General features: G+C 50.7%; 10 protein-coding genes across 10 annotated transcripts; 6 read left to right on the top strand and 4 right to left on the bottom strand.

Moving 5' to 3' along the window:
* Positions 1-380: 380 nt before the first annotated feature.
* Positions 381-1,858, bottom strand: CABS01_01118 (short chain dehydrogenase; the record flags this gene model as incomplete). Its single annotated transcript, XM_060534498.1, has 7 exons — positions 381-441; positions 533-655; positions 722-774; positions 861-918; positions 1,095-1,489; positions 1,621-1,699; positions 1,788-1,858. 7 exons carry the CDS (start codon positions 1,856-1,858, stop codon positions 381-383), a joined length of 840 nt encoding a protein of 279 aa, XP_060401576.1.
* A 1,092-nt stretch (positions 1,859-2,950) lies between these two features.
* CABS01_01117 (uncharacterized protein) lies at positions 2,951-4,935 on the top strand (the record flags this gene model as incomplete). The annotated part of the gene is made up of 7 exons (XM_060534497.1): positions 2,951-3,053; positions 3,264-3,500; positions 3,605-4,027; positions 4,102-4,244; positions 4,315-4,490; positions 4,563-4,638; positions 4,699-4,935. 7 exons carry the CDS (start codon positions 2,951-2,953, stop codon positions 4,933-4,935), a joined length of 1,395 nt encoding a protein of 464 aa, XP_060401575.1.
* Positions 4,936-5,787: 852 nt separating this feature from the next.
* On the top strand, positions 5,788-6,858 carry CABS01_01116 (SMP-30/Gluconolaconase/LRE-like region; the record flags this gene model as incomplete). Its single annotated transcript, XM_060534496.1, has 2 exons — positions 5,788-6,473; positions 6,552-6,858. 2 exons carry the CDS (start codon positions 5,788-5,790, stop codon positions 6,856-6,858), a joined length of 993 nt encoding a protein of 330 aa, XP_060401574.1.
* A 154-nt stretch (positions 6,859-7,012) lies between these two features.
* Positions 7,013-8,282, bottom strand: CABS01_01115 (uncharacterized protein; the record flags this gene model as incomplete). Its single annotated transcript, XM_060534495.1, has 4 exons — positions 7,013-7,606; positions 7,665-7,725; positions 7,778-8,136; positions 8,220-8,282. 4 exons carry the CDS (start codon positions 8,280-8,282, stop codon positions 7,013-7,015), a joined length of 1,077 nt encoding a protein of 358 aa, XP_060401573.1.
* A 1,960-nt stretch (positions 8,283-10,242) lies between these two features.
* On the top strand, positions 10,243-10,707 carry CABS01_01114 (uncharacterized protein; the record flags this gene model as incomplete). Its single annotated transcript, XM_060534494.1, has 2 exons — positions 10,243-10,364; positions 10,425-10,707. 2 exons carry the CDS (start codon positions 10,243-10,245, stop codon positions 10,705-10,707), a joined length of 405 nt encoding a protein of 134 aa, XP_060401572.1.
* Positions 10,708-11,542: 835 nt separating this feature from the next.
* Positions 11,543-12,379, top strand: CABS01_01113 (haloacid dehalogenase-like hydrolase; the record flags this gene model as incomplete). Its single annotated transcript, XM_060534493.1, has 2 exons — positions 11,543-11,551; positions 11,639-12,379. 2 exons carry the CDS (start codon positions 11,543-11,545, stop codon positions 12,377-12,379), a joined length of 750 nt encoding a protein of 249 aa, XP_060401571.1.
* A 244-nt stretch (positions 12,380-12,623) lies between these two features.
* CABS01_01112 (uncharacterized protein) lies at positions 12,624-13,556 on the bottom strand (the record flags this gene model as incomplete). Its single annotated transcript, XM_060534492.1, has 2 exons — positions 12,624-13,230; positions 13,300-13,556. The coding sequence occupies 2 exons, from the start codon at positions 13,554-13,556 to the stop codon at positions 12,624-12,626; spliced, it is 864 nt and encodes a 287-aa protein (XP_060401570.1).
* Positions 13,557-13,606: 50 nt separating this feature from the next.
* Positions 13,607-13,992, bottom strand: CABS01_01111 (uncharacterized protein; the record flags this gene model as incomplete). The annotated part of the gene is made up of 2 exons (XM_060534491.1): positions 13,607-13,672; positions 13,777-13,992. Coding segments are annotated over 2 exons (282 nt in total), but the record flags the coding sequence as incomplete, so codon positions are not given.
* Positions 13,993-16,333: 2,341 nt separating this feature from the next.
* On the top strand, positions 16,334-17,410 carry CABS01_01110 (dienelactone hydrolase; the record flags this gene model as incomplete). The annotated part of the gene is made up of 3 exons (XM_060534490.1): positions 16,334-16,943; positions 17,109-17,276; positions 17,340-17,410. 3 exons carry the CDS (start codon positions 16,334-16,336, stop codon positions 17,408-17,410), a joined length of 849 nt encoding a protein of 282 aa, XP_060401568.1.
* Positions 17,411-18,483: 1,073 nt separating this feature from the next.
* CABS01_01109 (alkaline serine protease Alp1) lies at positions 18,484-19,794 on the top strand (the record flags this gene model as incomplete). Its single annotated transcript, XM_060534489.1, has 1 exon — positions 18,484-19,794. One exon carries the CDS (start codon positions 18,484-18,486, stop codon positions 19,792-19,794), a length of 1,311 nt encoding a protein of 436 aa, XP_060401567.1.
* Between the last annotated feature and the right edge of the window lie 4,085 nt (positions 19,795-23,879).

The following is a 23,879-nucleotide window of genomic DNA, read 5'->3' as shown; positions in this document are numbered from 1 at the left end:
CGAGAGCTAGCTCGTCCCAAATCCCCTCTTCCTTTGAACTTTGAGTTTTATGGCGGCACAGCTGACTTCTAAGGGGGAAACGGTAGGGAGTACTTGACAGCACTCTAGAGTCTGCACTAATACTATCCGTACTAACTAACATAGTGGTAGCTGCATAGGATTCGAGACCCTGTTAAACTCTCTACGAGCTTGGCCTCAACATCCATGTCTAATCGCGTGGACATCACCAACGAGACTAAAGCTGCTGCTCGTCATCTGCGACGAAGCAGAAAAGTTCCCATTCTCTTCTCGCAAGTAATAGCGTTCCATTCGGCGAATAATCTCTATTTTGCCTCGGTGGGTTAGAAAAGTCTCGGAGTCTCCTCCCTCTCATTCGGCACTCATTTCAATCCGCCGGCGAGGACCAGCTCTTGGCCAGTAAGATATCCAGTCTTGACAAACCTGGGGACGGACGGCGATCACGGGTCAGCACAAAGTGAAAAAATACAAAAGAGCACCACAATAGCTCCCGCCGGTCAGTTCGGTAACTTACATTACGACAACGTTTGACACTTCCTCGGGAGCGCCTAATCTGTGGACCGGGACGCTGGCAGCAATGGCCAGCCCCGGATCTGTGGACCTCAACTCCTCAAGGTCATCTTTACTATCCCAGGTTCTATAGGGCGCTCATGTCAGTGAAATGCCAAGACGGGACTATAGACGACAAATGTCTGCTGCTCACGTTGATTTCGGAGTGGCAATCATGCCAGTGGCCCCAATCATGGCGGGCAGCACCTGAGAAGCAATGTCAGCACAGCTCAAGCAACAGTCCATACTTCACTTCGACCCTCGGCCCGAAGACGATGAAAGTTGAGGCTTACAATATTCACGGTAACACCCTCCGGTGCCAAGAACGTGGCCAAATTAAGACCCATTGAGCTGCGGCTTAGAGTTAGACAAGCTTCGGCCCCCATTTCTCGGTCACGCCGTAAACGACCCCAGAAGACCGGGACATCCCGCCGGGAAACTAATTAACAAGATATACGAACATGCCAAGTGCGGATAGAGCATATCTCAAAAGGTCACAAAAAACAGATGACTGGGAAAACACTCACCAGAGAGCGCCCTTGGTAGCGGCGTAGTGGCACCCGTTGATCCCCCCACCGCGGCTTGCAATGCTGCCCACGAGAACGACACGGCCCCACCCCTGAGCGCGCATGCCGGGCAGGCAGGCCTTTGTCACGACGAACTGGCTGCGGGCGTTGACCTCCATCATCTCGTCCCAGTCGTCTTCGCCAATGTCCGCCGGGTCGCGGATCCGGCGACCGAGGCCGGCGTTGGCGACGAGCACCGAGACGGCCTTGTGCTTCTGCGCGACCTCGCCGTTGGCGAAGATGCTAGGCACCAGGTTCCGGGTCGATTCCCTCGAGGAGAGGTCGGCCTGGAAGGGGACGAAGAGCTGCGATGGATACTTATCGCGCAGCTCTTGAGCCAGAGCATCCGCCTTCGCCTGTTCTGGATGTTAATATACCGAAGAGATTAGGCCCGTGGTTTGCGTGGGTGGCCTCACGGGCCGTAGACCCGTATGGTCCCCCGTGCACCCGTGGCCCCGTCCCCATCTTGTCATCGGTGATGCCGTACCTGACTTGACGAATAGTGTAGTGCGACATCGCAGCCCTCTGCGGCGAGAGCATGGGCAACGGATGAGCCTATGCCACCACTGATCGCCGGTGAAGATTATCTGGTCAGCGGGAACATACGATGACAGCCTCACTAGCGGAGGGGTCCAAGGTGGGATGGCCACTTACCTCGCCCCTGTCACTAGAGCTAGGCGGCCCTTGGTGGTGTTGTCTGTGCTTCTAATGCTGTATTGGACCATTTTGACAGTTGGACCCTTGTAACAGACCTGCGGACGGTTCGAGACTTTTGGTATGCACCTTGATGATAGGTAGGTAACAGAACACGGGCTAATCCTGTTCGAGAGGTACTCGTCGGCGTCGTGTCTGGACTGGGATATCTGGGCTATTCCGTAGGTACGGAGGTAGACATCCAAAGGTTTAGATGAGTTGGTTCATAAGGTCGATTGAGAGGGCCCTGAATGAGGGGTTGGGAGAAGGGCGCGGATCGAAGGCCGAGCTTTGATAGCCGAGAATGTTCAATTGCCGCCGCTATCGGTGACAGTAAACTGGAGCATGAATCGCGGGTGGCCCCAAACATGCCACAGCGCATCGTATTGCTCTCGTGTAAATGGAATGGCAAAGACGCCCTTTTCTAGTTAGGGACACTATTTGATGGCTACTGCAAGGCAATTGAGAACTTTCGGCAAACGAACATTGAACAGCTGACCTAGATACATATCCATAGTGTATTGGCAATTGCCGACCTTCAAGTCTCTTGAGTATTTGTCAATTGCCGACTCTCAGGTCGTGACGCGGTCACAAAGAAGGAACAACGCCACGAAAGCGTACCAAAAGTTCAAACTTTGAGTAGCCGACGCGTCTCACCAGCAGAAACTCTGCCTGCGTCGGTTACCCAGAAAACCGCTCTCCTGCTTGCGTGTCAACATCTGAATTGCCGTCCGATGAAGCAAGTTGCAAAGAAAACTTTGACGCGATTGGTCTCGAAACGGCTCAGACGGCATTCGACGTCTCCCCTTCCCGCAGTGAAACCCCAAACTCCCCGCAGAAATGCTCTACCCCGTGTTGTGTGGATTCCCGGGGAAGTGGTACTAACCGCGTCGATCTTGATACTTGGCGTATGATCACGAACTGTCCGATCATTTCTCGAATTGTGTCCATGTGTTTATAAACGTTCACAGAGAACCTTCAGACGACAGCTTTCGCGGGGAAGCGTTCTAGTTCAGTTCAGACAGTGAGCTTACCGCACGCTCAAAGGTGTACGAGCCGCTTCTTTTCTACACCCCATACTCTTTCGACTCCTGAGCCTACCAAGACGAAACTCCTTATTCAAGATGGGTGAACTTCGAGGGCAGCGGCTTGTCTTGGCCGTCAGTGTTCTCACATCGCTGGGTTTCATGCTCATCGGTTATGACAATGGCCTTATGGGAGGACTGGGTACGTTATCCCTACAGACTACACCGAAATGCCAGGAGTTGGATCACTTTCTAACAGCCCTCTTTAGTCAATGCCCCGGCATTCAACTCGACGTTCGACTCTCCAGACCCGACCATGACAGGCCTCATCGTGGCAATCTACGAAGGCAAGTAGGCCCGACGAGGGGACTCGAAGTCCATGATTACGGTCAGCTGACTCTGGTAACTCTAGTTGGCTGTTTCTTTGGCTGTGTAGCAACGGCGTTTTTCGGCGAGAAGTACGGCCGCCGCAAGACCATTGGAACTGGTTGCTCTATCATGGTCGTCGGTGCCATCATTCAAGCCGCTTCGTATGGACGTGCTCAAATGATTGTCGGGCGAATCGTCTCTGGTGTCGGAATGGGCATCGTCAACTCCACTGTTCCTGTTCTCCAGGCCGAGTTCAGCCCCAAGGCAAGCCGTGGCATTTGTAAGTTGGAACTTTCCCGCGGATACAGTTGAGATTGCCAGGCATCTCAGCCGACTTTGGAGACAGGAAACTGTGTAGAGCTTTGCTGACCTAACGGATTATAGACGTCTGCGCACAACTATCTACCCTAAACTTTGGAATCTTCCTCATCTACTGGATCGATTACGCCTTCTCGTCACACCTTGAGAGCTACGCCTGGAGAGTCCCAGTTGCTCTGCAGTGCATCTGCATCCTGCCAATGTTCGTCATTTTGCAGTTCATACCAGAGACTCCGCGATGGCTTGCGGCACACAAGCGATCAGATGAATGCCTGGCCGTTCTGAAGCGCCTCAAGTGTGACGAGGACGAAGACACAATTCTTGCTCTGCACAACTCGATCACGCAGACGGTAACATACGAGGCCGAGAACAGCGCGAGTTCGTGGCGAGACCTCTTGGTGCAAGACCGTATTCAGAGCCAGAGGAGATTTCTTATTGCGTGTTTCTTGCAAGGCGCACAGCAGCTTGGAGGAATCAATGCTATCATCTGTGAGTCGCATTCGTAACTAAAATTGTTTCTTTGTCTTTGGATACAGGTATACTGACGGCTGCCCCTTCTGAAGACTACAGCGGTACTCTATTTGAGAAGAGCATCGGATTCGATAGCCACATGTCAAGCCTCATGTCTGGATTCCTGCAGACCTGGTTCTTCGTTGCTTCGTTTATTCCATGGTTCTTGATTGATCGCGTGGGCAGAAGACCTTTGGTAAATATTCATCACCCCTTCATTTCCCAAAAGCGTGGTAGGAAAAAGTCAAATTAACGAGATACGACAGCTCTTGTCTATGATTAGCGTCATGGCGGCCGTCATGGCAGTCCAAGCAGCTCTCATCTACCAGGTTCAAAACTCTACTGCCATCGCCAAATCAGCTGGCATTGGCGCTGCGGCCATGCTTTTCGTTTTCCAGGGTGCCTTTACCATCGGCTTCCAGGCCACTGTCTGGGTTTACCCGTAAGTTTCCTCTTCTAGCTGTTCTGCCCTTCCTGTGAAGTCTTTGCGCTAACTGCCGTGCTCGTATTACAGGTCGGAGATTTTGCCTCTGCGGATTCGGCAACTGGGCTCGTCCATTTCCAGTGCTACCAACTGGATTTTCAATTACGTGAGTACCCTGCGGATAGAAAGATGTACTTTAGCAGCTGCTGATTGATCGAATATGTAGATGGTTGTTCAAGTTACTCCAATCTCTATCTCGAGTATTGGATGGCGTACTTACATTATCTTTGCGGTTTTGAACGCCGCGTGGGTGCCCGTCATCTACCTGTTCTTCCCTGAGACCAAGGGATTGGAGCTGGAGGATGTTGATCGCCTGTTTGCCGGCGATGACTTTGAAAATACGATCCATGATAGAGATAGCAAGCATGAAGTCTGGGATATCGAAGACGTCAGCAGGGCTTAGTCTTGGTTGCTGTTAGTGCTGAGTCAAGACTCAAAGCACAGATTGGAAGCCATTGCGGCGAAAAAGGGGCATTGGTTACAGATATTCAGAGTGAAGCTCATGTGGATTTATAAGGATGAATCAGAGCAGTGTTCTGAAATCGATTATCTGTGGTATGGCACCTCCAACATTAGCCATCTTCGTGCAGTCGCGCTGGTACGGCCACGACCACATGCAGCCAGTCTCATAAAGTGGACTGAAGGCCATCTTCATGGCTCAACTGGCAAGAATACCCTCTTTTGGGTAAAATTGATCTTTAGAAATAGAAATTCTTTCAAGGGGAAGAGCTCTCGACGCTCATCGATCTCGATACATGAAAGACTCGAACTTCCCGTATCCTGACTCGGTGACGAGGGTTGGACTGCAGCTAGCATGGTAATAGTCTACACTCTACAGCAACCGGTTGGCCTCCGGTAAAACTGAAATCATCTTGACGCGCAGTCCTTGAGTAGACTAATACAATCAATATTCGTAGGTCCTCGTTGTGTAAATGCCGACCCGTGACTATGCACGTGAGGGAGACGCAGCTCTTGAGACATTTGCCGAACGCAGGCCGAACACTGGCCACAGACCCACGAACTCTATCCTGTGACAGGAACAGGTGCATCGTGCCCGCAGTCGTGCCCCGCATCCGTGCGACCTGGAGACACAAAAACACGCCAACTGATTGCTCTTCAACCGCCGTCCAACCGTTGATCGTCGACGCCAAGAATTCCCGCAGTGCTTCTCGAAGAACCTTCTTGGCAATTGAAGGCAATACGACGTTGATTGTCTTAATCAGCTTAATACATAACTCATCTTCAGCTCCTCACAATGGCAAACTTTGTGGTCTACGATGACCGAATCAAGAAGCTGTTCGGCTCCGCACCGTCGCTCGAGTTGTTGCACGAGAACCAGGACTACCCTTTCGCTCACGAGGCAGGCGTCTTCATCGAGCGTAACAATACGCTCTTCATCACCAGCAATCAGTACGACGACCATGCGGCCGGCGGTCGCAAGATCCAGATCTGCCGCGTCACTCTGCCGTCCGATGGCAGTTCTAAGACGAAGTGTGAGGAGATCAACCCCGCCATCATAACGATGGCTAACGGAGGCGTCAACTACCTGGACGGGGTCGTCTTCTGCGCCCAGGGCACGCACTCCGCGCCTGGAGGCCTGGTCTTCATGGAGGCGGAACCGCCCTACCAGACCCGTATGATGGTCAACTCGTTCCACGGACGGGAGTTCAACTCTGTCAACGACGTTGTGGTGCACAGTGACGGCTCTCTGTGGTTCACCGACCCGATTTATGGCTATGAACAGGGTATCCGGCCGAAGCCGCAGCTTCCCAACCAAGTTTACAGATATGATCCCATCCGTGGGTCGATTAGGGCCATGGCCGATGGCTTCGGCCGGCCGAATGGTATTTGCTTCAGCCCTGACGAGAAGACTGTGTACATTACGGATACCGACTGGATTCATGGTGATGGCTCCACTGATCTCACGCGAGCGTCAACAATGTGAGTCCTTACTACGTGGCTTCACCAGCTAGGATACGACACCTCTATGAGATCAAATGAACTAACGAAGATTGACAGTTACGCATTCGACCTGGTCCCCTACTCAGGGGAGCCCTTTTTGACAAACAGACGTCTCTTTGCCATGGCTGATACCGGCATTCCGGATGGCATCAAGTGCGACGTGCACGGGAACGTGTACAGCGGCTGCGGCGACGGCGTCAACATCTGGTCTGCAGGGGGTGTTTTGCTAGGGAAGATCCTTGTTCAGGGTGGTGCTGCCAACTTCTGCTTCGGCCGCAATGGAGAAATCTTCATCTTGAATGAGAACCGATTATGGAGGGCCAAGTTGGCAGATGATACGAAAGGAGCATTGCTGTGTATCTAAGCATAAGTACATACAAACATGGCACTGACTTCTCAATAGCTCATGATTTTCTGAATCAAACGGCAGTTGTGAAGTGATTGATACCTGTAGCTTTGTGGGCCGGTGCACAATAGCATACTCAGCCTCAGAGAATTGAGAACAGCTTTTCTCTCTTCTACTTATTCTGTTCCAACAGCCATTGAATACCCTTGAGTGTATCTTCCACGAAGGTCCTGCTCTTCTCCAAGAGTGGCCAATTGGTCCAAAAGTAGTGAGGCAGCCCAGCGTAGATATCAAGCTTCGTCTTGACCCCAGCTTCCTCTCTCAAAACCCGCTCATAGATCAGTCCCTCGTCTCGGAAGGGGTCCAGCCCAGCCAGCTGGAAGTATGTTGGTGGCAGCCTTTTGTGACCCTGACCGATTCTACTATAGTGGAACGGAATGAAGAGAGGACTGTCCACGTCGGGCTGAATGATAGCACGCAGTGCCGCTTCTCCATCACCGGCGGTGTTGCCTATGACGGGGTCTTTGCACGGCGTAACGGAGGGGTGGCTGAGATACTCGGGGCGATACTTTTCTGGTATGGATTCGGGAGGAGCGAGACACATGATAGCTGGGACGCAGAGGTATTGTCCCGTGAGCGGCGGGGAGAGATTATTGTCGCGGGCGAGGTGGGCGAGGACAGCCGTGATATTACCGCCCGCGGAACCGCCACCGATGATGAAACCTTGGGAAGGGTCTGCGCCTAGTTCGGCTACGTTCTCAGCGGCCTAGGACACGACCCTTGGTCAGTCATGACGCAATTGAGGAGGTGGATGCATGACTTACCCATTGCAAGGCGTCCCAGCTGTCGTTGATACCGGTTGGAAAGGGGAACTCGGGAGCGAGCCTACTTAAGTCAGTGTTGATACTCAGCAACGAGGCTCAAGTCGTAAGCTAACCGATACTCAACATTGATGCAAACTGCGCCGAGATCTCTACTGAACAGGCGGCAGTTCACCTCTTCGTCAGAGAGATCACCCATGCACCACCCTCCCTCGTGATACATCACAATGAGCGGACTGCCTCCTGAAGGGGCCTTTACGGGGGCATATACCCGAATGGCGATTTCATGGCCGTCTCTCATGGTGACTTTGCGGTCATCCTCGCGGACCTGCTCCGGAATGGGGCCGGGGAGGTAGCGCAGGTGATGGGACTCACGCAAGCGCGTCGCCCGATGTTCTCGCATCGCGAAGAAGTCATTTCGTCCAAAGTAAGGGTCTCCGCGCTGCGGGTCCCGGAGAGGCCGGGCAGCGAGTTCCTGGAGAAGGAGACACGTTGTTAGCATCTATGCATGCTCTGAGAAGATAAAGGTTAGTGGACGGTGGGCTGGCGTGAACTTACGGCCTCGATTGACGGATCGACTATGCCATAGGCGAGGAGCTCTTCACGAGTCCGTGGTGCCATGACTCACAGTCTTGTTCAGGTCAGTCCGAGGAAGTTGCTGAATGTGTCTTCAGATGAACTTTTGCGGCGTGGTGCGGGGGTGTAAGCTGACGGAGCCCGTTGTGGACATGGCACATTTGGAATCTTCAACGCTAATGCTGGGAAGGATCTCAGATTATCTAATCAGTATAAACACAATGAAACAACTTGTATGGAGCATCGATTCAAGATATCGTTGAGAAATTGTCTTGGTTGATACCAATTTTTTACTCGATGAATCTGTAGCCTGCCGAATTCCACGTAGTGCAATTGGAAAGGGGGTGCCTTGGTTGCCTAAAGTAACATAGCCCGCACAAAGGTGTTTCAAAGCCGTGAACCAACGCCGAATGCACACGTTCGCGGAAAGATTTGGCATAAATCGCATTCGATGAATTGACCTCTTTGACAGTACGGCTAATCGATCCAGCCCCGATTGGCTATATGAAAAGAGGAGAGGTCAGGACTATTGTGATCCATCAACCAGTCGTCCGCTATGATATCCCATGCATCGAAGGATGTATAGATCATTGTAAAGAATAATAAGCACCTGTTGGTGTTGTGTTTCATACTAAGAGAGGCATTCCATACCATTGGCCGCAGTGAACGGAATTATCATCGAGTTCTCGGCCCCCAATGCTTCTGAGTGAGGGTTCAAGAGACAATAAGCATCAAATCACCAAGGGAACAGTCGCGAAGGCGACTGACCGAGCTGTACACACCGAGTAATTGGCTGGCATACGACAAGGCGACTGGTTGCCTTGCCAAGCCCTGGAAGAAAGGAACCCAAAGTTGACCCGGACGCGCCACCAAGCACGCGTGATGTACTAGATACCCTTGCTAGAAATGTCAACAGCCTACACACCTCTTCTTCGGAGCCAATAGAATGAAGAGCCGATCGGGAAGCCTGGGTCTTGTTCCAGCCTTTGCTGCACTTTGCCGCCATGAGGAAGGTGATTTCCGAAGGACTCGAAAGTTGAGAGACTGCGGGACGTGTGTATGAGTCTCTCGAAAGGCGTCATCGAAGTGATTGTTTTCGGGGACTCCATTCCCACATCCAGGAATCTGAGGCCTCTAACGAGATTAAATGGACATTGCGGAACTCGGTGGTGGGTTTTGGAAGTTTTGAATGTTGCGACCGCCAGTGCGGCTATGATCTTCGTTACCTTACATTTCCCTCCCTCGGGTGCCCTAACCACCCTTCCTTCGCTAAGAGGGACTGGCACGAGACTGATCAGGGGCTCGGGTGTATAAGTACGGCAGACCATAGGCAGTCTCTCAGTGAAGTCTGTTAAAAATATGTCGTAATTAGCGACTGGCCAAAGGAGACCCTGTCCACGATGCGACGTGTCCTGCATCCTGCCACACCCTCACGAAGTTACGGCTCGGCAGAACCATTGGTTTCTCTGCATTTCACGATACTTTTAGAAGGATGGATAATCTAACGGCCACAGTTGATCCAAGAAGGAGAATAAAAGCAAATAAACACTAGGGCTTTAGGTGTCGCTGTTATCGTGGGCTAGCCTCTGAATTATTAGGGCCCCAAAAGCCAACAGCTACTTCATCCTCCCTCTTTCACTTTATAGAGTCGATTTAGGACTTGGAGGTCCGCGCCTCGCACTCTTTCTTTAACTTTCTTCTCTTTTCCGAATTCTCTGCACGTCTTCAACCTGGATGAGACGCGGTGATCTTGCATGTCACAACTCTTCATCGCTTTCTAGAGTCTTACAGAATACCCCGAGTAAGTGAAAGTTGTCAAAAAGACTTCAGCCATTCTTACCTAGGTACAAACTAGCGGTGTACAAGCGATTAGACTGACAAGATAAGTTTGACTAAAGTACTCAGGCTGGCGGTATCGTGGTCCGCTGGCAAGAGTATTGTCAATTACCTATTGAGCTGCAAGAGCTGACTACCAAATATATAGTAGCTTATTACTTCGTCAGAGATGGAGCAGCCCGTTCAGCCCGCCCAGTCCGTTCAGCCTTCGACCAAGCACAAGCCCAACGACGCTGAGGCGGATAGACCACAAGGCTTAATGGAACCTCAACCATCTCGACGGACAGAGCTGTGAGCCCCAACATCATTTCCGTCTCTTTTTCTTGATGTCAGCTAAATTAATCGCTGTAGACCCTCCGAATCTTCACCATGCCCACCCTCAAGCTCAGTTGTTGCACAATGCGGCTCTGCACGATCGACAAAAGCCTCACATGAAGAAGTAAACACAACATCAAAGCCCGATGAAAAGAAAGACTTGAAAGACTCGAAGGACTTGGAGAAGCAAACATCTTTAGATAAAAGTACCTATCGAGGTATTATGGAGGAATTGGTTTCACGGGCTGGCGACCAATTCGATAATCAAATCACGGACCCGAGGCAGATTAAGTTGGATGTGTCTGAGTCAACCAGGTAAGGCTTCACGAGAGTACGACGCCTCAGCTTCGCAGCTACGCCTTCAAGAGCTCAAAGAGTTTATCAAGCTGCCAACCCCAGAATAGATGCTGTCCAAAATCCAAACGGTCCACTATCCACCTCACCGTCGAGGGTCTACCGTTGTCGACGGCTGTCGCGGCTCACGAGTCAGACCGGGATCCATTTTGCACCAAATCCACACTTTGATGGAGTCTTTCTGCGCCCTACGTCATCGAATGACATCATGCCGTCGCAGAACCGTTGACCGAAGGTTTTCGGTCCTTTTCTCAGCCTCCCGTTGGTCATCCCGAAGAGAATCAATGGGCGGGCCGATAGAGTGTTTCTTTCGAGGTCTGCCCCTCCAACCCCTCGATGTGGGTCATATCGCAAAGAAGCGTAGAGAGAAATGCCATTTCAAAGCCTCATGTTGTAGACAAGTGTCAGGTCAAGAGAAGAAGTGCAGTTGATACCAGGTGATTGAATACCGTGTACAGTTTCGGAGGAGTTGTCAGGAACATCCTTGAGCTTTCTTGTCCACGCCTTGCTGTCATTGGCAACGAAGCTTGCGATAAGACATCCTCGACAGGGAAGTAAATGCCGTGCCGTATTCCTGAAACCTGTCTGCGCTCTTTTTTTTTGGAACCCACTTGCCCCTCCATCCATGATCCGCTCAAAGACCGTCGCGTTGTTCCTGAAGATGACCCCCCACCTTTCACAAGCTCGCCGATCATTGAAAATCTGTCACCAACAGTAACAAAGTTTCTTTCTTTTCTCTCTTCACTCTGGTCCCTCCATCATATTTTCATCCTTAGAATTGCCATTCCATATCCTTCAAGATGCCTCAAGTAAGTAAGGATACTAGCTTCCTAGCTTCAATGGCTGAAGTTTATGAGCTATCTCAAGATCAATCCATCTAACCGCTTTCATGACAGATCAAGTGCCTTCTCTTCGACTGCGATAACACGCTCGTTCTCTCTGAGAACGCCGCTTTCGAGGCTTGCGCTCAGCTCGCCAACCAGATCCTCGAGAAGTTCGGCTTCGAGAAGCGATATGGCGGCACCGAGCTCATGCACCAGTTCGTCGGCCAGAACTTCCGCAGCATGATGACCGGCCTCTGCGCCCGTCACGGCTTCACCATCCCCGCCGACGAGTTTGACCAATGGGTCGCCAAGGAGCTCGACACCACCATTGCGAACCTCCGCGCAAAGGCCGAGCCCTGCGAGAACGTCATTGAGGTCCTCGAGAAGCTCCAGAAGGACAAGAAGTACCACATGGCCATCGTCTCCTCTTCCGCCATGCCCCGCGTCGTCGCCTCCATTGAGAAGACCAAGATGGACCAGTTCTTCGACAAGCCCGACGTCGGCATCTTCTCCGCTGCCAGCAGCATCGACCCCCCCGTCTCCAAGCCCAACCCGGCTATCTACCTCCACGCCTGCGAGAAGCTCGGCTACAAGCCTAGCGAGTGCATCGCCATTGAGGACAGCAGAAGCGGTGCTACTGCTGCCAAGAACGCCGGCATTCCCCTTTTGGGATACGTCGGACCCTACTACGAGGAGGGCCAGGAGAAGCTGGACTCCATGATCAAGCTCTTCAGCGAGGAGCTCGGCGCTTTTGATGTTATGCACAACTGGAAGGACTTTGAGAGCATCTTGGCCAAGTATGAGAGCTCATAGATACCCGTATACTGTTTAGACCTTTTTTCTTTTCAAACGAATGGAAGCGCGGCATAAGCTAAAAGCTGCGTGAATGACATGTCACACATAGACTTATAGAGCTTGGAAAAATAGACACGAATTGAACGAGTAACAATCCACAGTGTTTTGAAGGGCGACTACCTTAGTCTAAATAATGCCCGTGCGAAAAGTCGATCTGTATGTACCACGTAATAACGACGTGAGAATCAGATACCGGGCGAAATCACGCCCCGGCCACTGTAATTGTAGTAGTAATTCTTACCGTGACAATCATTGTCTGGGATGGATCTATGATACGAGCTGGCTCAAGAGTCATCCCAGGCGCAGGCGCCGTAATCACACTTGCTACCGTTAAGATATTTGTAATGGAGTCTACGTCGCGGCAACAGCAAGCTGAATCGAGTGACCCTTTGCCATCTTTGCCCCCCCTCAGAGCCAAGCCACCAACAATGGCGGATACCACACCAGTCAATGATGATATCAGAGTCAGCACTAGGGCGATGACAGCTACCCAGTATAGAGTCAGTTCACGGTAACGCCGACGGTCACGCAAGAATTGTCTCAGAGTTCTCGGGGATGAGTTTGCAAACTCCTTTTCCAAATCTAGCAGTCGTGGGAGCCAGTAGTAATAACCAACTTTACGCCTTGAAGCAAAAGGCAGTCGTCCAGCACGACGGTCAATTGCAGGTAGACTGTTGCGTGGCAAATTGCGCTGCATCTTCTTGCAATACTTCATAAACCAGCTTTGGGTATGTTCATCGTAAGATGGGAGCAGAAGAGCTAATGTTTGAAGAGTCTCTTCAAGGAACTTGGGGTCGTCGAAATGAACACTTTGCCCTCAGGTTAGTACTCATAATCATGTATTCTTAATTTCTGTTCAAGACAGACTATTAACTAACCCATTTAATGGCTCATTCCATGTCTGTAGCTTGGAAATAGCAGATACATTGAAGAAAACGTATACCGTGGGTCGCATCTTCCTGTTCCGGTGTTTTTGCACTAAAAGATGTTGAAGTAGATTGTCCGTAGGCTGTATGACAAAATCTCCAAGTGTGTGTAAGTCGCGCAGAGTGAGTGTGCTTGGAAAGACTTGATCAGGTGGTGGTGAAGTTATGTCTTGATGACCAGGCAAAATGCGTCGAAAGGCGTCAGTCATTGGAGTACGAGCACCTTCCCAGGCGAAAATGTGTTCACCTGGCGTTCGACTCAAGCCAGCTGTGTTGTAGCGACGTAATAGCCAGACATCAACGGCGAAGTCGATGGAATTGTAAACTGCAGGAGGCTTGGGAACAGGGTTAGCACAAGTGTGGTACTCCAGCACAGCAGTTGTCGCAAGACGTGAACCTCAAAACAAAATCTTGGGAGGGAATACATACTACAGGCACATCAAGTTCCAATGGATCTGTAAACCATCTATTGCATAAAATCCTAGCATACTGCCCGATCTCTTCGCGAGGCTGATTTCGGTTCTGTTGAATCAAGTCGATCAGATCGACCAGGTGGCGGAAATGACGAATGACATGTAGACTCTCGGAAAAGACTTGCAGCTTTGCCTCCAAGGCAAAGACATAGCTGTCAAGCTCGGAAGTCGGTCTATCACATGGCTTAGAGTCAACCTAAGTCTAGAGAGGAAATGTTTCTTGAGTTATACAACCCTTCATGTCTAGTGTAATCCGATCGCCATATACGACCTGCTAGAACCTTGGCTAGCTCGTCCGAGATGTGGGCACCTTGTAACCTGCAGTCGAGCGCTTGTTGATTCATTTGGAGGTAGAAGTGAAGGCGACGAAAAGAAGAACTAGGTCCTTGCTTGCACAAGAGATTTGATCCGCGTTTTGAAAAAGGTCGACTTGTAGGATTAGATCCACCTCAAGAGAGATTGTATTGCCTGGAGCCACGCAGTCATATACCAATCAAATATCTAGCATAAGAAGTAATTTTCGGGATCCCGCCTGTGGCATCTTGATCGGATTGGACTGATGCAACATGCAAATATAAGTCATAGCCGCATCAATATTGAAAATCAGTGCTGAAGTTCTGAAATTTACCTACTGGTACTGAAACAGTCAACCAATGTCGGGATACTATTTGGAGAACTTCATGCATTACGTTAGTAGCCTGCTCGAAAGGCGCTCTGAAAATATAAAGTCAATTGGTCACGCCATGGGTTGTGACGCACCTTGTTGGAAAATGTTTCTCAGGCGTGTCGGGTCCGAATCTTTATTTGGCGAATGACACTAAAGCGCGGTCTGTATGGTTAGTCGACATCCAGAACAGGGTGCAGCTGACCGCAGCCTGATTGCATGGGTTGTATTGATGTGGTGGCAGTGCGTCACACAAACAAATCATTAGAGGAATTTGCAAGCCACAGTAAGCGGTGGCGCTGGCGCATGTGCACCTTTGACCGAAAAATTCTGACCTCCTAGATACTCATCAATCCGTCTCGCGGAGTCTCTCCACAAGGGCGGCAAGGCATATTTCAGGCCTGATGTATATAACGCCTGTGGAGGCAGAAGTTCTCTGGGACTGCATCGTCAATGAAAGTGTCCAAGTCTACAACATTATCATCACCAAACTTCAGAGAGCATTCCAATCTCGAGTGGGAATCCATCATCTCATGACTTTCAGCTATGTACCTCACTCGAAGGAGAAAATCGGGGTGCCAACAGACCGGCGGGGAATCAATAAACAGGGCAAATTACAGCATCCTGCACCAAATTTCTTCATGCTTGCGCGGCGGAGACTCCTAAGCCTACTATGCTGCAGAACAAGAGACGCACACCACGATTTCCAACCTCATGTCGTTCAGAGCGAAGAATACCTTGTCAATGGCGAGGCCATGTGGTCGCTGAAGCCCGGATCGGACGCTGAGGCCTCATGGATTCAATTAGAGAAGACAATAGATTCTTTCATCGCAGTTACTCCAGTCGACGAATATCACTTTACCCCCAAAATCGTTGCTGAGGCATACGAAATGGGACGAGACAAGAACAAAACACAACCAACAGTACTCATCAGCTGCTCCTCTCAACCTTACGGGAATGAAATGGCAAGGACGCTGCAGAGAAGCGGAGTGCTGGAGACTCACTCAACTACCTTCCGGGTGCTGGTTCGTCCTTAAGTATGTTGTAGAGATTAGATGGTCTACCTCATCATGGGACATACTTGAGTAGAGCTATTGTGTATCTGCGTAGGAAATTAGTTATGTACATAAATATGATCATTTGTCATTTTACTGGGTATTAGGCCAACCATGTTGAAGATCTGCGTGGAAGAGATAGGTCTCAGGGAATATGGGCTATGGCTAGGATATGCTTAGATCTCTCGTCAACTTTCGAATTACAACCATGAACCTATCAAATGACCATGATGCCGATCAAGCAAGCTCATTGTGGTTTTGAAAAGGTCTCATGGGAAATGTTCTTGGAATATGCGGCTGACGGACGCACGTTATTACGTATTAGTGAGGGATCTTTGTTGCGGTAAGGAGCTCACTTCTCTTGACATTGGAGATGTATAACATGCACTAAATCCTGATGGAGGGGGAGTTGACCCTGAGAAGGTGACTTATGGAGACGGCATCGGCTCAGAATAGGCCGAAGGAGGGGACAAGTCAACTGTAGAAACTATGTGTTTAGATCCGCAGCGTTGAAAGATTCTATAATACAAAATTTGACTATGGAAAGCTTCTGGGTACAGGAGTTGCTGAACGAAGCACGCCATTCTCTCACAAACAAGGTTTCTAGACCGAACTTCTGGTCTGTGTGCAGCCGTTTGAAACCCCGCAGGGCCGCACTAACTCCATGTGCAGTCGGCACCGATGCGGCATTTCCTTTATCTCCCCGTTTCCACCCCGATTTATTAAGCTCAGTCGCATCCATTAACACTCATATTCGTTTACAGAAGACCCAAGTTCTATCATCAAAAAGTTAAATGGCGGAAAAATCATCAAGCAATCAAGAATACCTCGCCCAACCACCGGCACCGTGTTGTTGGGCAGGCACCCTCCATGAAGGCAACCCTCGCGGCGATGTGGAAGAAATCTTGGAGGTGCCCACTTACGTCGTCCGCCCTTCAGACGTGAAGCGCGCCCTCCCGCCCAACGGACATGTCATCCTCTACTTCCCGGACGTGTGGGGCCTCTCCGTCAACGCCAAGTGCATCATGGACGGCTTCGCGTCCTCGGGATACACGGCGCTTGGCATGGACTTCTTTCGCGGCGACCCCATCTCCAAGTACCGCAACGCCAAAACCGACCCGCTGCCGGAGGGGTTTGACATGGCGGCCTGGCGCTCCAAGCACTGGAACTTCGCCACGGAAAATGTTCCCAAGTGGACAGCGGCCGTCAAGGAGAGATTTGGTGCCGAACTAAAGGCTGAGACGGGCAAGGAGACCAAGTTTGCTTGCGTTGGATATTGCTTCGGTGCGCCTTTTGTGTGCAATCTGCTCGCTGGGGCTGGTGGCGATGGGGAGCCGGTGGTTTCCGCTGGTGCATTTGCGCACCCAACGGCGTTGAAGGAGGAACATTTCACCAGCATCAAAAGTAAGTTTGGCCCTCAAAAAGTTGAGGACTTTTGGCCTTCATTATCGTCCACGAGGCAGCCAACTTGGCATGTACGAGCACGTCTGTCTCGTAGTTGCCATGGCTCAACGCAATATTATTGTTACACTTCTACAGGATTGAAACGGCTGACCCAATTCACGACAGAGCCTCTTCTACTTTCATGCGCCGAAAATGACCAAGCATTCCCGACTGAGGCAAGAAGGAAAGCAATTGATTACCTTCAAAGAGAGAAGAAGATTTATCACCTTCAGGTTTTCCAAGGCGTCTCACACGGTTTCGCTGTGAAAGGAGACCCAACAGACCCATACCAGCGTGAGTCCTAGCAGCTAGAATACATTTACGTCATCCCGGATGATCTTAGCTAACTAAAAATAGGTTGGTGCAAGGAACAGAGTCTTCGTGCCATGGTTGACTGGTTCGATATGTGGCTGGTTCAAAGCGATTGAGAAGTTGATTGAATGGGAAAATGGTGTCGGCCGTTGCAAAGGTTTCACTGTGCCAGGCTGGGCCAATGTTAACTGACCCCCACAAATGGAATTATTTATCAAGACAACTTATTCTGTATTACCAAGTCGTATCATTAAAGTTTAAACTTGTTTTAAGCTTGATATCGCAGGTGGGAAATTCAACAGGCTTGTATTAATTGGGACATGGATTAGTCGCAATACTTGGCGTTGAAGTGAACTGCTGACTTTGGTCTAGTGAGCTACATTCTCGTTTTCGCGATTCGTAGATGTTGCCCGCGAGCCCTGTAGTCTTTGGCTTTGCAAATAGCTGATACTGACACACAGAACTGCGATCCACGGATATCGCGGACAAGACCCCTACAAATCGAGAATTGAGAGTCTGAGACTCATGCGACCGCATGGCTGAGAGCTAGGGCTGGATATTGTTGGGGCTCGGCAGTGGCCGATTACGCAGGAATCTTTAAGCTTGGCGGGGAGAGCCGTTAGGAAGAATGGGGAAGGTCGCCATGGCCAGGGTTCCATCGCGACCCATGGCTAATTTCGGGGCTTTGGCTTGGCTGTCCGGATAAGGCGATGCTTCAAGCATCAATACGAGGTTAACAGAGCAGCTATACGATATCTACAGTCTTTGACAAGTTTGCGATAACCTCATTCAGGAGAAAAACAAAGAGAATCAAGGGAATTAGATGTGATAGGGCACTTGTAGCCAGTTTCCTCAACGGTAAACCAATCTAAAATTAGACCTAACTGGCAGTGAGGGCAGAATACCGGCTTTTCACTATTGACAGGAGCCGGCCGGGGTCGGATCTACCCGCGGCAACGGCGCCGTCGAGCTTCCTGAATAGGGCATCGGCCCCGTGTCACGCAATGAGAATCATGGCAGTCGTTCAACAACCCCGGACGACTCGGCCGACTCATGAACAGGAGATTCCGCAATCGCAATGGGCAAGATGGCAGCATTTAAAGGTCATTTAGGATCCGACAACCCTTCCCCTTTCCTGAGAAGGTCATCATCCTCGACTTCCCAGTGCCAATTCGCGTGATCGACCAAGATGAAGGCATCGTCCATCCTCGCCATCCTCGGCGCCGTCGTGCCTGCCCTCGCGGCGCCCAAGGGCATTGACCGCCGTACCGACACGGACCTCATGTCCGGCAAGTACATCATCCAGCTCAAGCCCGGCACTACTCCCGAGGCCGTCACGGCGCATCACAAGGCGGTGCGTAGCCTCCTTCGCCGCCGTGATGGGTCCGCGGGCACGGTGGAGAAGACGTTCCAGATTGGCGACTTCAACGCCTACAGCGGCAGCTTCGACGACGCGACCCTCGAGGAGATTGCCGCTCTCGACGAGGTCCTCTCCGTCGAGATCGACCAGCCCATCTTTGTCGACCCCACTGAGCAGGAGTCGACGCTCTCCAAGCGCGATCTGACCACCCAGGCAAGCAGTATCTGGAGCTTGGGTGACTTGTCTCACAAGGCGGCTGGCTCTACTGAGTACGTCTACGATAGCACCGCCGGCGAGGGCACAACTGCCTACGTCTTTGACACGGGTATCCGGACGTCGCACTCTGAGTTTGAAGGCCGCGCCAGCTTCGGTATCAACGGTGTCACCGGGTCGACCGTCTCTCCCGGTTCAAATTCTGACACCGACGGTCACGGCACTCACGTTGCCGCGACCATCGTCGGCAAGACCTATGGCGTTGCCAAGAAGGCCAAGGTCATTGATATCAAGGTGTTCGACGGCTCTACGGTAATTACAGCATCTCCCTGTCCAGATTTCTTCGTGCTAATGATTCCTCAGGGCTCCACCTCAGCCATCCTCACCGGTCTCAACTGGGCTGTCAACGACATCACGACCAAGGGCGCGCAAGGCAAGTCCGTCCTCAACATGTCTCTCAGCGCCAAGAACGTCTCGGCCCTCGACAACGCCGTTCTCGCCGCCTACAACCAGGGCATTCTCACCGTCGTTGCGGCCGGCAACGACAACCAGCCCGCCACCGACACTTCCCCCGCCAGACTTCCTGAGTCCTTCACCGTTGGCATGACGCGCCCTGACCGTGGCCGTGTCAACATTATTGAGGGCATCTACGGCAGCTCCTACGGCCCCGAGCTGGACGTTTTCGCGCCCGGCCAGGACATTATTTCTGCTAGCTATAGCTCTGACACGGGCACGGCGACGAAGACTGGCACCAGTATGGCGGCGCCGCTTGTCGCCGGTCTCGTGTGTTACCTCAGAGCCTTGGAGGGCGGTCTTGTAACGCCCAAGGAGGTTACTGACAGGATCCTGGAGCTTGCTATCCCTGACGTTGTTGGCGACCCGAAGGGATCGCCCAATCTGTTGGTCAACAACGGCAGTGGGCAGTAAATGGGGCTGCGAAGAAGCTCTCGGTGTGGACTGATCAGCTTTATGTTAGTCGAGATACTTCCTGTAAATCACTCCGATTCTTCATGAAACTTTCCTCGTATGTCGAGCGTTCTTGACGGTCTCCTTTCAAAGACTTGCAGTGTGATGCAATCAGCGCGTGAATATTGCTCTGGCTATGCTTCAGCTTCAAGCTGGCCATTACGGACGTCGTCTAATGAGTTGTGACGTGATGACGTGTTCCCCCCTCATGCCAGAAAGATAATATGGCTTTGATCTATCATCAGATGAATGGTACATGAATCGAATGACGAGAAAGGCGTGCATGTTCAGGCTGTTTTGTAACCCATCACAACAGAAAAGGGTCAAAGACGGATGTTGATCCAAGAGGCATTTGGGAACGAAAATCGAAATTGCCTCTTGTCCAAAGTCCTACCCATCAACGTGTTGAAATTCATGAATATCTAGCTAAGATAATCAATCACACAACATTTCCTAGCTGGAGGTCTAAATTATGGGCACCACCTGGTCCCATACCCCTGAGCGAAGCATCTTTTCACTATCAGGAGCCGTTCGGAACAAAACGGCCGGCATTAGGTACCGGTATACAATCACATCGTCGGTGTCATTTTGCGAACTTTCAAGCTCTGCCAGTCGTTCCCATTCTGGGCAGTTGTCTTCCGAAGACGAATTATGAGCTACCACAATGGCCAATCTTTCCAACAGGCAATAAACGTTCAGGACACAATTTTTGAGGCTCAAGTCTTGGAAGCTGAAGTAGCGTAAAAGGTCTCGCCGATGCTTCTTTATCTTATCTCGAACTTGTTGGAAAGACTCCTGATGCTCTTGCGGCACATTAGTGCCTAGTCAGCCGATGTCCTTGTCTTCGGAGAATTTTCTAACTTCATTGATGTGGTGTGAAGTGCTTTCGTCGAGACCGAAAATTTCGAGTAGAGTGCGAAGAGAATGTAGCGCATTTGAATGACAGGAACGAAGATAATCCCGATTCATGTCTGGTAGTGAGCCGTAGTCCACGAAGTGTGGATTATCTGGGGCTGTGTAACGTTCCGGGGCATGGTCTCCATCCACTGCCTTGTGCGCCTTCAAAAGAATGACAGTGATTGGAGAGTAAGATTGAGCGAGATTTGATATGCTCGCTCCCTCTCTTTTCGAGCCAGCCCTGAACCTTCACCAGCTGTCTGTGAGTCCTGGATCGAATTTCTTTCTGGTTGCCGGCTGAAGAAGTAGCAAACCATTTCAGGAGCTTGGAAGAGTTCTGAAGAAAATTGATGCAAACATGAAGCACCAGCTCGTCGTCCTGAATAGCCTCCAAAATCGGCCCCTGTTCGTCCATCCTTCTTGGGATGGTGTCGTCCATAGCTTTCTCGGCGACTTTCTCGTCATCGACCTCTTCGTCTTGACTTCGAGAAGTCTCAAGCTGTTGGCTTAAGGCATTGACATTTCTCGTTCGTTGTCGTGGTATTGGCGCCAATATTCGATCAGATTCCCTCAGCATGTAGCTGATCCATAAGGAAACATAAGCTATTGGATACTCGAGTTTGAGGACATCGTGCATTCCCAGGGGCATGACAGTATTCCAATATTTACGGAACCCAGACCATTGTGATTGTTCATAACCAATTGGCCTTTCAGAGGGCGTCGCATTGTCAAAAGCTTCCAGACATAGTGCTGACCAATATCTTCCATTGAGTCCCACCGGTGTGAGAGGCAACTTAGTTTCCAGGATTGAAGCCGGGGACGGCGCTTGGTGTAGCAGCGAGAAAAAAAAATGATGATCGGGCAGTAAACGTCCACGTCGTCGATACCGTTAAGACTGGAAAGGGAATGATCCCCATTGTGATTTCGGTCTCCCAATCCTTCAATAAGCTAAAAGCGGTGAGCTTCTTTAAATAGGTTTAGTGAAGTTTGGGGCATCTCATTGAACAAGAGTATCACACCATCTTCAAGACAAATCTCCCCGCGACAGTGTTTATTGCCATCGCCAGCTTTCCTGGTGGCGGGGAATCTTCTAAATTCATGTTTCTCGAGCTGGAACTTGTATCCGCGTATGGTTTCCCACCGCGGTCTCTCTGGTAAACTGTGCGTATGCACCGATAGTACCAAGGGTAGGGTGCTGCCGAAAGTCGAACTGGAATTGCCGCCCAAGAGTTACTGGGTAAAGAGATTTGTCGTCAGTCATCTTGACTTGAGCACCTGTCGCTGCTGCAGCTGCAATGATAGCTCCAACCTGTCCATACGCAGGAGCAGCAATAAGATCATCTGGGAGATAGTCCGCGGTAACTAACTGCAGGTGGCTTTTGTATTTTGGGTTATCAAGATATTCGAGGCCAACCTTCTCAAAAAACCTAACCCAGGTGGCAGCAGGATTAGTCTCGTACTTTGGCTGGGAGTTTTGAATCCATTGCTTCCAGGTCAAAAGCTTCTGAGTCCAGGAATGAGGAAGCCAGGAGAAACAATTCTTCAGAGCTTTGCTGAGGAGTCTTGTAATTCGAACGGGAACGGTGGTAAGCCGTGTTAAGTGACTGGGTCTTTGTCCTGTCTCCTCATTGTCGGTATTTTCCTTCAGATCAGGCCGCATATCCCAAGTATCTTCACGTAGAATGGGCACCCATGCCCTAGACTCGAAGGACATATCTTGCCAATTCCAGTGCCACTCAGTCGCTTGGTGCCATTTCCCGATGGCACGTTGTTGTCTTCCTCCGTCCTTTTCCAGCGACCAAAATCCCCAGAAAGACTGTAGTAACGGCAAAAAATAGTTGCGAGGATTCCGACTGGAAGGGTGAAGAAGAACGTGATGGGATCCCAGTTGGTTTCGTTGTCTTCAGCCTTCTTTTGCTCATTGAGAAGATGCATCAAAGATCGAAGAAGGCAGTCTGTTGAGTTCCGTCCTCGGGACAATTCGAGCCGTCGACGGCCATAATGGACGTCTGATAACCAAAGCTTTATGGTGTGAAGAAGATGATTGTGTTTGGAGTGGGAATTTTCGCCTGGGGAGGTGTCCTAGATGAATCCGATTTTCAGCCTTGCTGCCAAGTACTTTATGCGAAAAAGGCAACTGCTGCTGCGGCCTGTCGGTGGAAGGCGTTCAGCGACCAGAAAACCCAGGCAGTGTTGCTTATTTCCATCGCTTCCATCCCTCCTTCTCGGCTTTAGAGGAGCATTTTGTAGATCACTGCGCACTTTTATGCATGCGCTTTGCAGTAATGCCCACACACAAGATGCGGACATGCTTTTCGTGAGTTTTTACCACGATTTGATAGGTGGCGAGCGAGTCAGCCTTTTCAGGCGTCGCAACCAACATGCATGCCTCTTCTCATGGCGCCCAAAGATAAGACTAAGCACAAAGTGCTGACGATAGCTTCGAAGATTGTGGGCGCAACTAGTATGACTGAGACTCCGCAAATCGAGTTTCGGATGGGAGTATGTCTCACGAACGGAGGACTAGCTGCCGATCCATAATCATGACAAAGAAGGTGCAGCTTCGACATGTCAAAGAGTTGCGAAATATGCAGCTGACATATGAGGTAGGTATGCCAGTATGGGCTCTCCTGGTTCTGAGGCTTCGTGATGGCACCCAAATGTGAGGCATAGTAGTGAGCAGCGTGAAGAACTATGGTCTTGTGAATATTTTCCAAAGGGTTTCAGCTGATTGAAGTCCTATCTAAATTTGGACGTCTTCGAATCGTGATGGAATTTTATCCCGGAGTGTCAATTTTTGAGTCAGAAGGTTACTCTAGCGCCAGATCTCGAAAGGACGGGAGAACCAGCATCTGAACATAGCGCAGAAATTCTGCTCGGGGAGAGGATGTGATCTTGGCCTAATATACCGATCAAGGCTCTATAGGTGAGTATGCCTTGGCCAACGTCCGCAGTCGCAACTAGGTGGAAGACTCTTTCATGTCTGAATGGGATGAACGTGGTACGCGAGTAGCGGTAGATTCAACCGTGCCACGAAGCCCATAGTGCCAAGAGTACCGAGACATTGCGCGCAAGTCGGGAATAACACAGTTGGTTTGCTCTGTAACGCATACGGCCGGAAGAGGGCAGTGATCCCATTCGTTCGGAGC

Source organism: Colletotrichum abscissum (assembly GCF_030869225.1).
Source record: "Colletotrichum abscissum strain IMI 504890 chromosome Unknown Scaffold_2.1, whole genome shotgun sequence".
NCBI classification, from domain to species: domain Eukaryota; kingdom Fungi; phylum Ascomycota; class Sordariomycetes; order Glomerellales; family Glomerellaceae; genus Colletotrichum; species Colletotrichum abscissum.
Note: the sequence above shows the minus strand (reverse complement) of the source record. Positions and strands in the feature narration are given on the sequence as shown.